The sequence below is a fragment of the Agelaius phoeniceus genome, chromosome 25 (genome assembly GCF_051311805.1).
Source record: "Agelaius phoeniceus isolate bAgePho1 chromosome 25, bAgePho1.hap1, whole genome shotgun sequence".
Classification (NCBI taxonomy): domain Eukaryota; kingdom Metazoa; phylum Chordata; class Aves; order Passeriformes; family Icteridae; genus Agelaius; species Agelaius phoeniceus.
The window spans coordinates 1,301,286-1,316,517 of record NC_135289.1 but is presented as its reverse complement, the minus strand read 5'-3'; the positions used below and the strand labels follow the sequence as shown (position 1 = coordinate 1,316,517).

The 15,232-nt window shown below is 54.5% G+C and overlaps 3 protein-coding genes across 4 annotated transcripts in view; 1 reads left to right on the top strand and 2 right to left on the bottom strand.

Annotated features, from left to right (window-relative positions):
• The window catches only part of PTPN22 (protein tyrosine phosphatase non-receptor type 22), a 16,698-nt gene extending 15,400 nt beyond the window's left edge, over positions 1–1,298 (bottom strand). Inside the window, exon 1 of the mRNA XM_054648984.2 lies at positions 1,184–1,298. Coding sequence (XP_054504959.2) covers positions 1,184–1,270 — 87 coding nt within the window. The 5' untranslated portion in view covers positions 1,271–1,298. The remainder of the gene's footprint in view (positions 1–1,183) is intronic.
• Positions 1,299–2,113: 815 nt separating this feature from the next.
• On the bottom strand, positions 2,114–8,444 carry AP4B1 (adaptor related protein complex 4 subunit beta 1). 2 transcript variants are annotated; one of them, XM_054648985.2, is made up of 10 exons: positions 8,202–8,444; positions 7,897–8,121; positions 7,699–7,829; positions 7,337–7,484; positions 6,716–7,212; positions 5,954–6,037; positions 4,965–5,068; positions 4,600–4,807; positions 3,817–4,101; positions 2,114–3,436 (listed from the first exon to the last, which is right to left on the bottom strand). In XM_054648985.2, the coding sequence occupies exons 1-10, from the start codon at positions 8,312–8,314 to the stop codon at positions 2,961–2,963; spliced, it is 2,271 nt and encodes a 756-aa protein (XP_054504960.2). In that variant the 5' UTR covers positions 8,315–8,444; the 3' UTR covers positions 2,114–2,960. The 2 variants fall into 2 exon arrangements, with proteins under 2 accessions (XP_054504960.2, XP_077046642.1); XM_077190527.1 differs by lacking the exon at positions 3,817–4,101.
• Positions 8,445–8,549: 105 nt separating this feature from the next.
• On the top strand, positions 8,550–14,822 carry DCLRE1B (DNA cross-link repair 1B). Its single transcript, XM_054648999.2, has 4 exons — positions 8,550–8,878; positions 8,984–9,128; positions 9,331–9,510; positions 9,599–14,822. The coding sequence occupies exons 1-4, from the start codon at positions 8,690–8,692 to the stop codon at positions 10,438–10,440; spliced, it is 1,356 nt and encodes a 451-aa protein (XP_054504974.2). The 5' UTR covers positions 8,550–8,689; the 3' UTR covers positions 10,441–14,822.
• Positions 14,823–15,232: the final 410 nt, after the last annotated feature.

Genomic DNA, 15,232 nt, shown 5'->3' with positions numbered 1-15,232 from the left:
ACACACAGACACCGGGCAGAGGGAGGGGAAACTCAGCCGGCAGTGAGAGCACTTTGTTCCATGGAACAACAGACTGTCACTGCAGGCTCAGATTAATCACTTCCCTCCACCCCAGACACCTGGAAACCAAGCACTCAGCTTTCCCCAAGTGTTTATAGGGCCAGATTTTGCTGGTGTGACAGAGCAGGGCTGGAGCTTGTGGAGACGCCTCAGTAACCCAGAGCCCACTGCCAGGGTCAGTCCAGTGCTTGACACGTCTCAGATGTCACAGTTTTGCCCTTCCCTGTGTCTGTGAGAGCTGGGCAATGTCACTGCCTGTCAGAGCCTCCAGCTGATACACCAAGGGCCACCTCCAGCCACCCGCTTTAGCCATGAGAGGGTGCATTGGCATCTGAGCCTCACCCCTGGCACCCAAACCAAAAATATATCAGAGAGCTCACAGATTCAGGGCAATGCAGGACACAGGGGGAGGTGGGAGCCATCAGCATTTTGTGCAGCTTTTGCCTTGAGGGAACAAGAAAGCAGCTCCCAGGAGGGGCCAGGAGCATTGCTGGACGCAGAGCACACAGATCCCAGAATGGTTTGGGTTGGAAGGGACCTTAAAGCTCATCTCATTCCACCCCCTGCCATGGGCAGGGACACCTGCTGCTCTCCCAGGTTGTTCCAAGCCCTTTCCACCCTGGCCTGGGACACTTCCAGGGATGGGGCAGCCACAGCTCCCTTGGGCAACCTGTGCTCTATAGGAACAAGGACAAGCTAAGGCAAGGCAAAACCAGAGATGCCTGGCAGGAACTCGTGTGCCACGGGTCTAACAATGCAATGGGGAGAAAGGGCAGAGGCTCCATGTTCCTCCCTGCATCCTCAGTTGTGTCACCAGGGCCAGAGGCTCCATATTCCTCCCTGTCCCCCCAGTTCTGTTACCCGGCAAAGTGAAACCATGTCCCAACAAGTGCATTCACCAGGCAGAAAACAGGAAGCACTCGGGTGATTAGTTAAAAAGCAAAGAGTTCAAATGCAGATGACTAAATTTCTATCACGTCTTTACACTCCTCTTAGCCCAGTTAACTTCTGGGTGTCTGCTATAAAACTCCTAGAAAATCTCACTGTCCCAGGTTTAGGAGGTGACCGAGCGATTCCCTCCGACACGAGCTGAAACACCGAGCCAAGCCTTGAGAGAACTCACCAAAAACTCCTCTGCAAACTCTCCTTTGTTGAGCTTCTTGCCCTGGGCCCTTTCCAGGTTCTGGAGCAGGATCTCCCTCTGGTCCATGGTGCCGCAGCGTGCCTGGCCTGGCCCTCCTGGGACGGGACATGTCAAGTGATCCGCAGCGGAAGGCGCCGCCGGGGAGAGCTGCCTGTGGTTTTCTGACTTCATCACAGCCCCAGAGGAAATTAGTGCGTGGCAGATAATCCTGGTCAAACAACACAATGCACAGCACGGGGCCCTGGCACCCTCTGCTCAAACCAGCCCCGCTTGGCATGGGGTGGGCAGCACCCAGGACAAGGGGAGGGACATGCTGGACACCACCACCACCCCAATTCCTTCAGCCATCCCTGCCAGGGGTACCCAGGGGTGAGCACAGGGGGCAGCTGTGCAGCATTGACATCCCAGGAAGGCTTCAAACCTGGAATGTGGCTGGGAGAGTCCATAAAACAGAACGGAAAATCCACAGTTCCCCTCCATGATTTTAATGTAGAATTCCAGAATGGTTTGGGCTGGAAGGGACCTTAAAGCTCGTTTCAATGGGCAGGGACACCTTCCACTATCCCAGGTTGCTCCAAACCCCATCCAAGATGGCCTTGGACACTTTCCAGGGATGGAAGTTTTAGTCTGTTCCCACATCAGCTCTCCCTGAGGGCAGGAACACAACACAGCTGTGGGAACTGTCAACTGCTACAGCTGACTGGTGCTCTGCCTTTGAGTCCACCTGCAGGCTCACCCTTTGCAGTAATTTGGCATTTGAGACCGAGATTAATTATTGCCCAGTTGCTCCTTAAAGCTTTGCTGCAAGGAGGGTCAGAGAGAAATGCCCTGTTGGGCACAGAGCTGCCCCGATCCACAGATCACTCCATCCACAGTCCTGAGGGTTGAAGGAACAAGAAACTCCACAAATCAGCCAAGAATGATTCACATTTTTATTAGGAAAGGCAGAAGTGTGTTGAACAGTGACAGGGTTTCAGTGAAGTGCATGGAAGGCACAGTGCCATTTGAGGGTACAATCAAGTCCTTCAAAGAAACAAAAAATTACAAGAAATCGGGCAGAAGAGGGTTAAAAGAAGCTTGTGCTCCTCACAGAGTACCCTAAAGCGCTGTTAGATCAATCTCACTGTGTACCTCACCCTCAATCAAGGAGCTGGGGGAACTTCAGAGAGGGCAATTTTCACCTCAGTAACACATTTCAATTAAAAACCCACGGTCTGTCTCTTGAGTGAGCAGGATGTGCCCTGCCTGCCCTCCTCTGGCACAGCAGAGCTCTGCTCACCCCCAAGCACAGCTACTACTGAAATCAGACAGCAAATTAAAACAAATCTGAAGGGAGCCAAGATTTTCTCTTCTCACTGCACTGTTTCTCTTAATGTGAGAGAAGTGCCAGAATCCTTGTGCCTCTGGTGTTTGGTTTGGTTTTTTTTTTAAATTATTTCTAATTCTCAGGAAAAAACCTCTCCAAAATACAGCCCTGAATTCTGCTCAGCCCTGGTTCCATCAGTGGTGTTTGTGCCTCATGACAGCCACCACGGATGCCACCAGTCCTGTGACTCACAGCAGAGAGGGGAGGGCAGCCCCTTTACCCTGCCCTGCTCCCCAGCTGCAGCTTCCCCCACACCACCCAGGCTTTCCAGGTGAACTGCAAACTCTGCAGCTTACAACTACCAAACCAGCACTGGCTATGGCAAGAGGAGCCAGAGAAATCAACTTTTCCTGTGCTCTGAGCATGCATCCTGCTGGGAGCAGGCACCAGTCAAGACTCCAGTCCAGCCACTGCCTCCAGGACTGTCCTCAAGGCTGAGATGAAGGACTGCAGTGCCTCTGGCTTTGCTTCATTTTGCTTCACTGAGACCTGCAGCTCTGAATCTGCTGCCTGAAGCAGGAGCTCTGTGAGGAAGAGGCAGCCTGAGTCATCCTGGGCACTCAGATAAGCTTTCCAGGGCTGGGCTCCAGCTCTGCTCATGGCAATGGTGTGGATGTGCACCACACGAAGGGCTGTCTGGATGGTGTCTGCATGGACAGGCCCACACCAGGGCAGACTGAGCTGGCAGCTCGTGTCCAGGCTCAGCCAGGTCTTCTCAAACTGTTCTGCACTCAGGGACACATCAGGAATCAAGCTTAGGCTGCCTGCATCAGGATGAGCCTTGAGGAGTTCTTTATTCCCTTCAGACACTGGAGCATCAGGATGAGCCTCGAGGACTTCCTTATCCCCTTCAGAAACCAGGGATTCTGAAATGAAAGCACAAACACTTGTGAGATGCAGCTCCCAGCTCCACAGAGCCCATCTGATGGAGCAGCATTTCCTGGGCTAGTGAGTGACCAGCCACACACTGCACACCAAATTCCCAAAGCACTCTGACCTTCCTCCAAACTAACCCATGGAAGAATATCTTGGCTGCCCAGAGCAGCTGTGGCTGCCCCTGGATCCCTGGCAGTGCCCAAGGCCAGGCTGGACAGGGCTGGGAGCACCTGGGACAGTGAAAGATCCCTGCCCATGGGAAGGGGTGGAACGAGAGGAATTTCAAGGCTCTCTCCAACCCAAACCATTCTAGGATTCTGCTGGCAAGGGAAGAATGGCTCCCAGAGGAAGGTGAGGCAGGTTTGTTCACCTGTGTCTCTGTTCCTGGAGCCAGCAGCAGGAGAGCAGGAGTAGGAGGGCTCCACAGGCTGCTGGGCGGTGGCGAGCGCCCAGCGCTCTCTGCCATAAACTGTGGCCAGAGTGTTGAACTCCAGAGCCCAGGCATTGACAGGCTGCTTGCTCTGGTCCCCCAGGAGCCCCAGGGACGGGTCAGACTTGGGGCTGCACAGGACCCTCTTCACTTCCTCCACGCCAGCCTGCAGAAGGCGGTAGTAGAAGAGGCCACGGTCCCGCACGGCCATGTCCTGCTCCTCCTCTGGAACACAGACAGCAACCCATGGAGAATCCTGTCAGCCACACTGCCCCTGAGCACTAACACTAAATTACACACTAAATGATTAAAAACAGACTTTCAGGGACACAGTGCAAGCCTGCCTACAGGCAGACAGCCAAAGGACAAGGGGGAATGGTTTTAAACTAAAAGAGGAGAGGTTTAGATTTAATATTGGGAAGGAATTCTTCCCTGTGAGGGTGGGCAGGCCCTGGCACAGGGTGCCCAGAGAAGCTGAGGCTGCCCCTGGATCCCTGGGAGGCCAGGCTGGACAGGGAAGGTGTCCCTGCTCAGCACAGGGGGTGGAACTGGCTGATCTTTAAGGTCCCTTCCACCCTGATGCCATGACCCCACACTCAGCCAGCCAGGGGCCAGGCAGCAGCCTAAGGCATGGAACCACCTGGAACCAGCCTGGACGCTGACCCAGCCTGGGGACACAGGCAGAGCAGGTCCCTGGGAGCCGTGGGGACTCGGGGAACCCACCAATGCAGAAGTAGAGCAGCCTGCCCAGCGTGTCCTGGCACTCCGCAGGCCGGGCCAGGAAGAGCCGCAGCAGCGCCGTCAGCAGCTCCATCTTCACCGCCGGGAACGACTCCGACCTCACGTTCTCCACAAAGTCCTCCAAGACATAGGGAGCGTTCGGGATCTTCTCCCCGTGGGTGCCCAGGAGCCAGACCAGTGCTTGTTTGCCCTGAGGGAACCACAGGAACACCAGCAAACAGCTGCTGTGTGCCACGTGTCGGCAGGGAATAAGCACGCTGGGAGAACAAATCTGAGCATTCCTGATTTTTGCCCCCAGTCTCAAGGCAAAGGGAAGATGGACAGTCCTTGTACACCCTCCCTCTCACCTCGCTGTCCTGGATGGTGTCCTCACAGCCTGGCAGGGCCTGGCACACGGCATCTGTGCACTGGGGACACAGCCAGGCCAGGTCTCGGAAAGCACGGACCACAGCTGCAAGGAAAACAAGTTATCAGCATGCCCCAAGAGTCATAAAAACCACTAGGGAAAAGAAAAAATCATTTCAAACCCCTCCACTCAAGGGGCTTTGCAAATCTCAGCCAGGAAGGTCAGCGCCCTGCCTGAGACTGTGATTTGAGGCACCCTCCTTCCCCATCCCATGACACTGCATTTGTCAGAGCAAAGCTGCACCAGGTCTAAAATAGAGCACTGAGACTTCAGATTGTTCCCCTGCTGGAGAGCAGCCTCTCTTCTGGCCACTGCCAGCCTTTAAAAAGCCTCTGACTCATGATGCTTCAGACACACGAGGTTAGGATGACAAATTAAAGCTGACCCCGATTCAAAATGAGGCTCGTGAACTTTAGGTCAAAACTTGAAAGGTTTTGCTGCCCACTCAGACACAAAAACAGCTCCTGAGCTGGAATTCAACAGCTGAGTGCAAGCGTGTGGTTTTCAAATCAGAGAGCAAGACCAGTTAATAGAGAACAGCAGGAACAGCAGTGATGTGAAGGTGGATCTGAGGGCAGAAGAGAAAAAAGGAAGCTTGGGCACAGCTGAATCAGACTATTATGTGGGGAACAGAAATCACAGAGATTTAATAGATCTATTAATCATCTTGGCTCTCAAACAGACAGTAAAACATCTCTGCTGAGCCCCTCACTCCCTGAGTCAGCAGGTGGCAGCCAGAAAGAAGCATGAGCACAGCTACATCCATCTCCTTTTCCACAGAGAGCAGCTCCTGCAGAAGGAACACACCTCATACCCCTCATCCCACCTGGAAAAATTCCACCTGAAAGTGCCAACTAAGCTGAAAGCCAAGTGCCTTTGAGTTTGGGATCATGAGCTCCAGCAAAGGCATAAACCAGCAGCAGTGGTTACCTGAGGTGATGTGCTCCTGCTGAAGCCCCAGAAGCTCTGTCAGAATCCCCACACACTGCTCTGTGTATGTCCTGGCAATATTGGCTGCAAGGATGCCAAAAAGACATAAAAATCAACGTTCTATCAGAGTGAAACAGGAGTCATGAACCCAGCTACTCATCATGAACTCTCTTTAAAGGAACAGTCTCCCTCCTTTCCTTGCTGACTACTATTTCTGAAAGTATGGCCAAATGATCTTGTTCTCCACACCAGGAACATGTTCTATTTTTTTTTTTGAGGCATGCCTCAGAAGATTTCTGAACTTTCCTTAAATGTAATCCATTAAAAAAGGCATTTTATCATCCCGAACTTTCTCCTTATGAATACTGTAATAATTCACCTATTTTTAAAGCTCACAAAACCAAAACTATCACTTTAACTCTGCCCCCATCACAACTCAAAGGACAAGCAGGTATTAGAGCTCCTCCACCCCCTGCACAGCTTCACTGAGTGCTAGAAGGCTCATTAACAAGATGAAATGACACATTTTCTCTAGAGCATCTCCTCACATGAGATTCAAGGACTTCTGGCACAACCTGAAGCAGCTCAACGCCAGGACTCCTGAAACAATCAGTGCTTCAGAAACACTCTGACACAAACCACTCATGGGCAGGCTGCTGCCTGTGCAGAGCAGCGATCTGGTGCTTGCCCAGGCTGCCCTCAGCAGAGCACAGCCCCCCTGAAAGGTGCAGGGCTGCAGCCAAGGCAAGGCACAGCTCTCACCTATGGCAAAGATCGCTCCCTGCGCCAGCTCCGCCGACACGTCAGTGCAGTAACCCTTCAGCTCCTCCAGCACCTGCTGCACGTTCTCATCGTTCACCAGCTCACACAGCACCTCCATCTTCTGGCATTTGATGTAGTGGGGCTCCGAGTAGGAGCAGAAGAACTTTTTGTAGTGGCTGCTGAAGTGGCCGGGCAGGCTGCGGAGGATCTGGCGCACGTGGCAGAGCGCGGTGAAGCAGAGCTCCCTGCTCTCCGAGGTGCAGGCAGACAGCAGCGGGCCCTTCACCCGCACCAGCACATCTGCCTGCACATCTGGGTACTCCCTGGCCAGCACCAGGAACAGCTTGGTGGCCGCCATCACCACGCTGGGGCTGCTGCTCTTGAGGTAGCCGTCGAGCAGGTTGAGGATGTCGAAGAGCTCGTCCTCGCTGCGGGGCTTGTAGCGCAGCAGGAAGGTGAGCACCTCGCTCTGCCCCCACTGGTCCAGGTCAGGCATCCTGCCAGGGGCACAGGGGCACCAGTCAGGGAGGGCAGGAACATCTTATGTCCCCCAGGAACTGCCTCTCTGCATGAAAAACATGAGAAGCTTCCAGCACCATCTGAGTGCCAAAGAAAGCAAACCTGTTGAGGAGATGATGGGCAATGGGTTTGTTGATGACAACACCTCCCTCCTTTTTCAAGATCTCTTCCAAGGCCCTCAGGCAGTTCACAACCACAATGGGGTCCTGGTCACGAAGCAAACTGTAGAGCTCGTTCACCAGAGCACCATCTGCAAAGCACAGAGCTCCTGCCATCAGGATCTGCTGGCACGCTGCAATTTTCTCAGTCTTTCATTCATTACCCTCCACTTTCTCTCTCCTTCTGCCCTGCAGCCACGACAACACAGGGGCAGCGGAGGGACCCCAGGACAGCCCTGAAGGCTGAACGCACATCACAAACACATCACCGGCGTGTCCCCAGCCCCACGGCCACCAGCCACTCACCCACTTCGCAGTCCCCCTGCATCTTCACCATCTTGGCACAGCCCAGCACGGCCGCCCTGCGCACGTAGGACGCCTTGTCCCGCAGCCCGTTCACCAGGGGCTGCTGCAGGTACTCCTGGATCCCGGGCATCCTGCGGGAGGCAGCCGGCCGTCAGCGGGGCACGGCGCCCGGGGACACCCCCCCGGTCCCCGCCGCACCTGAGGCCGCACATGGTGCGCAGGGCGAGCCCCCGCACGGCCGGGCTGGGGTGCGCGCAGTCCTTGAGCAGCGAGTTCACGGCGAGCAGCGCCAGCTGCGGCTGCTGCGGGGCCTGGGCGCGCACGTAGAACGACACCAGCTTCTTCTGCACCACGTCCGGCACCGCGCCCGCCTTCACCATCTCCGGGAACAGCCCCGACACGTCGGCGCCCTGCGCCATCAGCCTGCGGCGGGGCGGGCACGGGGCTCAGCGGGGCTCGGCGCGGCCCCGCGCCCCCCGCCCGGCCCGGCCCGGCCGCCGTACCGGATCACGCGCAGCACGGCGCCGCGGTACCGCGCCGGGTCCGCCTGCACGTGCGGGTTCGACAGCGCCCGCCGCAGCTCCCGCTGCGCCTCCTCGCCGCCCAGGTACGGCATGGCCCCGCGCCGGTGCCGCTCCTAAGCGCCGCTCCCGGTCCCACTCCGAGTCCTAGGACCCGGTCCCGGTCCCAAATCCCGGATGTAGGCGCAGGTCCAGGTCCCGGTTCAGGCCCCGGTCCCGGTCCCGGTCCCGGTCCCGGTCCCGGTCCCGGTCCCAGTCCCGGTCCCAGTCCCGGTCCCGGTCCCGGTCCCGGTCCAGGTCCCGGTCGCGCTCCGCCCGCCGGCCCCACCGCCCCGCCCACGTGACCCCGGCGCGAGTGACGCCGCCCCGCCCCGCCCCTGGCGCGCGGCCCGGTCCCGCCCCGCGCCGCCCGCGCGTGCGCGGCGGTTCCCGCCAAAACCGGCGTGAGGGGAGCGGGGTCCTCGCCCACCATGAGCGGGACGGTGCTGGCCGGGACCCCCATCGCCGTGGACTTCTGGAGCCTGCGGAAGGCGGCCGGGGCTCGCCTCTTCTTCCTGTCCCATATGCACTCGGACCACACGGTGGGGCTGTCTAGCACCTGGAGCCGCCCGCTGTACTGCTCCCCGCTCACCGCCCGCCTCCTGCATCACCGCCTGCAGGTAGGTGTGTCCCGCCCGCCTCTGCCCTCATCGCCTGGGCATCTCCATGTGCCTGTCCCAACCCTTGTCATCTGGCCTGCCCTGCCCTCACCTTGGCCTCTGCAGGTGCCGAAGTGCTGGATCCGGCCGCTGGAGGTGGGGCAGAGCCATGTCGTGGGTGAGGTGACGGTGACGCTGATCGACTCCAACCACTGCCCCGGCTCCGTTATGTTCCTCTTTGAGGGTACTTTTGGCACCATCCTCTACACAGGTACAGGGCAGGCTCCCACAATCACAGAATCACAAAATGGGTTAGGTTGGAAGGGACCGCAGTGGGTCACCAATGTCTTGCTCAAGCAGGGTTATCCCAGAACACATGGCATAGAATTGTGACCAGGTGGTTCTGAAATATCCTCCATGAGGGAAACTCCACACCCTGTCTGGGCCCTGTGCTGCCATCCCTGTCCTTGCAGGAGATTTCCGCTACACGAGTGCCATGCAGGGCGAGCCGGCGCTGAGGGGCCGCCACATCGACCGCCTGTACCTGGACAACACGCACTGCCACCCCCAGCGGGCGCTGCCCTCGCGGGCGCTGGCCACCCGCCAGGCCGCCCACCTCATCCGTGCCCACCCGCAGCACCACGTGGTCATCGGTGAGTGCTGCCCTCCCTCCTGCCAGCACGGCCCCAGCCAGGGCTTGCGTCCCCCTGCCCTGTCCCTGAGCTGCCGCTCCCCTGGCAGGTGTGTACACCCTGGGCAAGGAGACGCTGCTGGTGGAGCTGGCGCTGGAGTTCAGCACGTGGGTGGTGGTGAGCCCCTGGCGCCTGGAGCAGATGCGGCTGCTGGAGCTGCCCGATGTGTTCACCGCCGAGGAGGGCACGGGCTGGATCCGCGCCGTGGATGTCGCTGAGATCTGCTGGGACGCGCTGGTCACCTGGAACGCGCAGCACCCCACCATCGCCATCATCCCCACGGGCAGGCCCGTGAAGGTCACCCACCCCAACATCCACCTCGTCCCCTACTCGGATCACTCGTCCTTTGAGGAGCTGCGTGAGTTTGTGAAGTGGCTGAAACCCTGCTCCATCATTCCCATTGTGAAGGACGACATGTGCCAGGTTTACTTTCAGGAATACCTGAGCTCTGCTCCCCAGGTACTTCCTGACTTCGGAGTCTCAAAGTCTGTGCAACAGTCTGGACATCAGCAAAGCCGAAGGAGGGGGCAGAAACCCACAAGTCTCTGGAAAAGAGCCCTGGGGAGTTCTGTGCCCCGAGGGGTTGTTTATGACTCCCCAGAGAAAAATACTGAGAAACCTGAAGTGTTTACAGATGTTAAGGTTCCTCAGCACTACTGTGAGCCAGCTCTCTGCTCAAAAGAATGCTGCACTTCTCACAGGGGTGAGAAGGAAGAGCTGAGTGGGGAACAGCCGGGAGCAGCAGGAGCTGCACCTGTTTCCAGTGAGCACCTTGCAACTGGACTTGCAGAGCAGTATTTACTCACTCCCTTACACGTCCTAAAGCAGTTTTCCTCACAGAAGTTTGATCAGCTGGTAGAAGACTTTCTTCGGAAGAAAGACACGCCCTGAAAAATTGTGTGACATTGCTGGTGCTAGTGCAGCAGGTAGCAGTGTTTCATTCTGCTTCATGCTCAGGTTTCCCATCCATTAGGAGAGAGGAGCTCAGCTCTGGGGCTCTACTTTCTTTACCTCTTTATAGAGGACAAAGAGGAAACTAGAAACAGTTTGTGGATGGTACTTCTTAAAAACTTACCTTTTTTTTTTGTTGTTGTTGTTTGTTTTTGTTTGTTTTTTTTTTTCTACATCTGCTGTATCCCCACACTGTGCTGGGCACTGTGGTCCCACTGTCTGTGTGCCTTGTGTCCGTCCATCTTTTGCAGTGACTTGCCCGTCCCCTGTTAGAAAAGTCAGTGAGAGGTTGATTCAAGCAGAGGTGCAGAGTGTGTGAACTGTTTGCAGCTGAGTAATTTGAGTAATGGCTGGAATGTGATTAATGGAGCAAGGAGGGGAATCTGAGACCCTCAAAGATTCTCCTTTCTGTAAGTCTGTGATGCCTCACTGATTATGAGCAGTTCATTCAGAAGTGTTACAAATGTTCTTTATTAAGGTGCTTTTTTGAAATGCTGCTAAAAGAAATCTAGAAAAAGAAGTGCCTTGAAATCCAATAATTTGTTTTCTATCTGTTAATCTACTAATACTTGCAGCTTTTGCATTCAGCCAGCCAACTGCAGCTGGATGGTTCCTGCTCTCCTGAAAGTGCCATCTCAGTGCTAATTGGTAGTGCTTTTCCAGGTTTGTGGCTAGGAAAAGTAGGAATTATCTGGGCTCTTGAGTTGTAGGCTTTGCAGAGTGGGTCACTAAATTCTCTGCAGTCTTTTGCACCTCTGAATTCTGTTTGATTGCAAAGCACTCCTGGTTACTGCCAGTGTTCTGCCTTCCCTTTCTGCCTGCTCTTGTCCTCCAGTGGCAAATGGAGTGGGAGATAATGGAACATCTGCCTGGTGGTGTGAAGTGATTAGTCTGAGCAGCATTGTTTGCAAAGATTGTGACTGAACAGCAGAACTGGCTCTGTTAGTTAGAGGCTGGGCACTTTCCCACTCTGGATTGGCTGGGAAGTGTCTGTAGTGTGACAATCCACTGGGTACCCACTGCAGCTGACTGTGCCAAACAGCACTGCCAACCTTTCAAATTGGGCCCTCGCGTGGTCAGGGCAGCTGGAGTGGAAATGGTCACTGGACACTGTCCTGGCACAGCAAACCAGTTTGTTGCTCAGCTCTCTTGATCCTCCTTTTGGTACTGTCTAGGCAAAATGTTTCAGAATTTTGTGAACATAGTGTCCTACAGGGCCTTTCCAAGTGGCAGCTAGATGGGCTGAATTCCCTGAATTGAGACAGAGAAGGAAGTTTGCTCCTCTTGGAGGGAAGCCAGGCCTTGTGAAAAGCAGAGGTGCCCCTGGATGCAGCAGTCACAAACAGGGCTGTCCAGAACAGTGAGAGTGCTGACAGCCAGAGTGGGGATGTTTGGAAAGCTGTTTGTTTGGCAAACGTGAATCCTGACTGCCAGCCCTGTGCTTTCCCAGGCATGGCAATATTTATCCCTGTTACATAAGGAGTGCCTGTCCCTGGGGCTGCTGTGGTTCTGCCTGCCAGCTGCCATGGGGACACTGGAGGTGACAAACAGTGTCCTGTGAAGCTGCAAGGGTAGCTTGAGCCTCCTGCTGTGGGCCCTGTGTCCTGCTGCTTGCATTATTTCCTGATCAAACTCAACTGCAGAGCTCTGGCAGGTGGGTGTGAGTGGAGACACCTGCACGTTTTGTAACATGGAAATGACAGTGCTGGGCTTGTGGAGTGCTGGCTGCTGCTGCTGCCTGGGAGATGCAGGCTGTTATTTAAATATTATTGAAATTCAAGTGACTCATTTGACAGGCAGGAGAGTGAAGCACTGCCAGAACTCCCAAATTCCAGGTGCTGCTTTGAGCAGCCTCTGTGCTGCTGGGGAGGAATGCTCACCTTCTGAGTCACTGCTCCACTTGGGCATGTTGCAAATGACCTGGGAGAGTTGATGTTTTGTGGCATCCAGCCTTTTTTCTTTTGTTCTTATCATCTATTTATTAAAGTCAATGAGGTGGAGAACCTCCTGGCCAGCCTCTGGGCAAAAAGGAGTTGTAAATGGTAATTCTTTACAGGGGTAAATCTGAGCTTTAATCATGCACAAACAAGTGAACATTGCAGACTTCAGAGTCTGGGGATCTGCATCCCATTTCTGTGTTCTCAGTTAAAGCTGCAGAATAAAATGCTGGCTTCACTTTCTAGAGCTGAAAGGGTAATTCCTGTCACTTGAGGAGGGAATTATCCATCATGCTGAGCCAAGGAAACCTAAAATCTCTGTAGCTTTAAAAGGCAATAGAAGCAGGAGAGACTTGGCCAACAGTTTGTTGGAGATCTTTGCCCCAGCACAGCAGGTGCACAAGGCATTTTTGTGCCAAACATTTCTTCTCTGTTAGGTGTTTAAATACTACTTTTGTGTGCTGTCCTAAAATGCTGGAAGATAAAATGGGGCCTTGTGGGGAAAATTGGAATTGCTGACTGTTGGGGCTTCTGGGCATCCTTCAGCTTCCCCTGAAGATGGATTTAGTGATGGACTGGCAATGCTGGGTTAATGGTTGGATTCTGTGATCTTAAATTAATTTTCCAACCTAAAAGTTTTCATGAAGTCTCCTGGCAGTAAATATTTGGCTCTTACAGGCCTTGTTGTCCCTCAGCCTTGTCTCCACCATTTCCCCATTTTCTTGGCTCCCAGGGGAGCAGCTAAGTGTCATGGAGAGCAGGCTCTGAGCCTGCTGCTCCCAGCTCAGCTGCACTGCTGTCACAGGTGTGTTTTGGTCAGAGCAGGGAGAAGCTGCAGCCCAGCAGCTGAGGGGATCTGAGGGCTGCATGCTTGGAAACTTCAGTTATCCTGGCAGGGAACAGAATGTGCTCTGAGCAAAGTCCTCCCAAATCTACCCACACAGAGCATGCTCCAGCTGCTTATCTCTGCTCCACAGTTGGGAACCAAGCCCCAGTGGGGGGAAACAGCTCAGCCAAGGCCTTACAGAGGAACAAGGAACGAGCTGAGTTCCCCTTGGCAAGTTTTCAGTGCTGTTTTACCAAGCTGTGATCAAATGCTGGCATGTTGTGAGGGCAGGTTCTGGAGCAGAGCTGCCTGGGGAGGCTCAATCACTGCTCTGTGAACAGCTCAGTTGGCTCTAACTTCTCAGAACAGTAGAAAAGCAGAAGGAGAGTGCCCTGTTGATGCTGTGGAAAGGGGAACATTGTTCTCTAGGTTGTTGTTGAGAGGCTGAGGTAAAACTTGCCTTGCTCCTGTGCTCCACAGAGACAAGTGTGTAATGTCACCTTGCAGGGAAACACCCCAGAGCGCTGCTGGGTTGGGTTTCTGACTCTGCTTCCCCAATTGTGAGGCCAAAGCACTTCCAGCAACTTCTCCCTTCCTTGCTGCAGAGCTACTCTCTGTTCCTGCAGCACAGGGGCTTCTTTCCTAGATTAAAACAACTGCAATGGTGAAAGCTTTCCTTCACCAGAAAATGAATGAGTTTACATAATTACCTTTATGGTGTGGTGTCACTTTGGACTTACTCTAAAGCCTAAAATATTTGTGGTTTTTTGTTTTTTTATGGAGTCCTCTGAAAAGGTACTAGAACATGTTGAAAAGGTTGAATCACTTTGATAATCACGTGAGGTGAGCTCCTGTGGATGTTCTTTGTGTGTTTGTAATTCCTTCTGATGAATTTGGGGTGTTTTGCCACAGCCACTGCCGTGCTGAAGTTTTTCTGGCTGTGGCTTTGCCCTTGGCCAAAGCCCAGCCTGAGGCACAGGCAGCCACGGGTTGTGCAATAAAACCTTTGGGACAGACCTTGACCAGGAGCCTCTTGGCTGTGGCTCGGGAGGCTGGGACTTGCTGAGCAGATCTGGGGAAGGTGAGGATCGTGTCCCATGTGAGCCTGCAGGGAATCCTGCCCAGAGGAGCGAGTCCTCCCTGTCTCAGGGTACAGAGCTCCTGGACAGTGTTTGGCTGGAGGGGGTTCACACTTGTTGTGCTGTGTTCATGTAAACAGGAAGCTGTGAGAGTTTCTGAGGTTTTCATAGAATCACAGAATGGGTGAGGATGGAAGGGACCTTAAAGATCATCAAGTTCCAAACCCTGCTATGGGCAGGAACAACTTCCACTACACCAAGTTGCTCCAAGCTCTGCCCAACCTGGACTTGGACACTTCCAGGAATGGGGCAGCCATGGCTTCTCTGTGAATCTGTGCCAAGGCTTTACCACCCTCTGAATAAAGAATGTTTTCCCAATATGTAATCTAAACCTACTCTCAGTCTGAATTTTGGTAAGACTATTTGTAATTTTTATTTTTAAATATTGTCAACTTTTGCAAGAAAGCAAATAAACGTCTCTGTTACACTGACTTGGGAAAAAATGTTGTGGAGTTCTTGAGTGGGTGATTGTGACCTGACTGGATTAAATCCCTTCTTGGAAGCATCTGACCTGGTCCCACCTGCCTGTGCCAACAAGGTCATGGCAGAGCACAAGGCACGGGATTGTGTCCAGATGGCTCTGGAATAGCTCCAGTTAGGGAGACTCCACACCCTCCAGGACAGAACTTCTTCCTCATGTTCAGGTGGAACTTGCTGAGCATCAGTTCCTGCCCGTTCCTCTGCTGCCATGGCCGGGCCCGGAGCAGAGCCTGGGCCTTGCTCTGACACCCGGAGCGCGGCCTGGCTGAGCTCCCGGTGCCCGGCCCGGCCCCGCTCGGTTGCCGGCCCTGTCCCGTTCCGTTCCCCAGCCCAGCCCGGTCCGGCCCCGC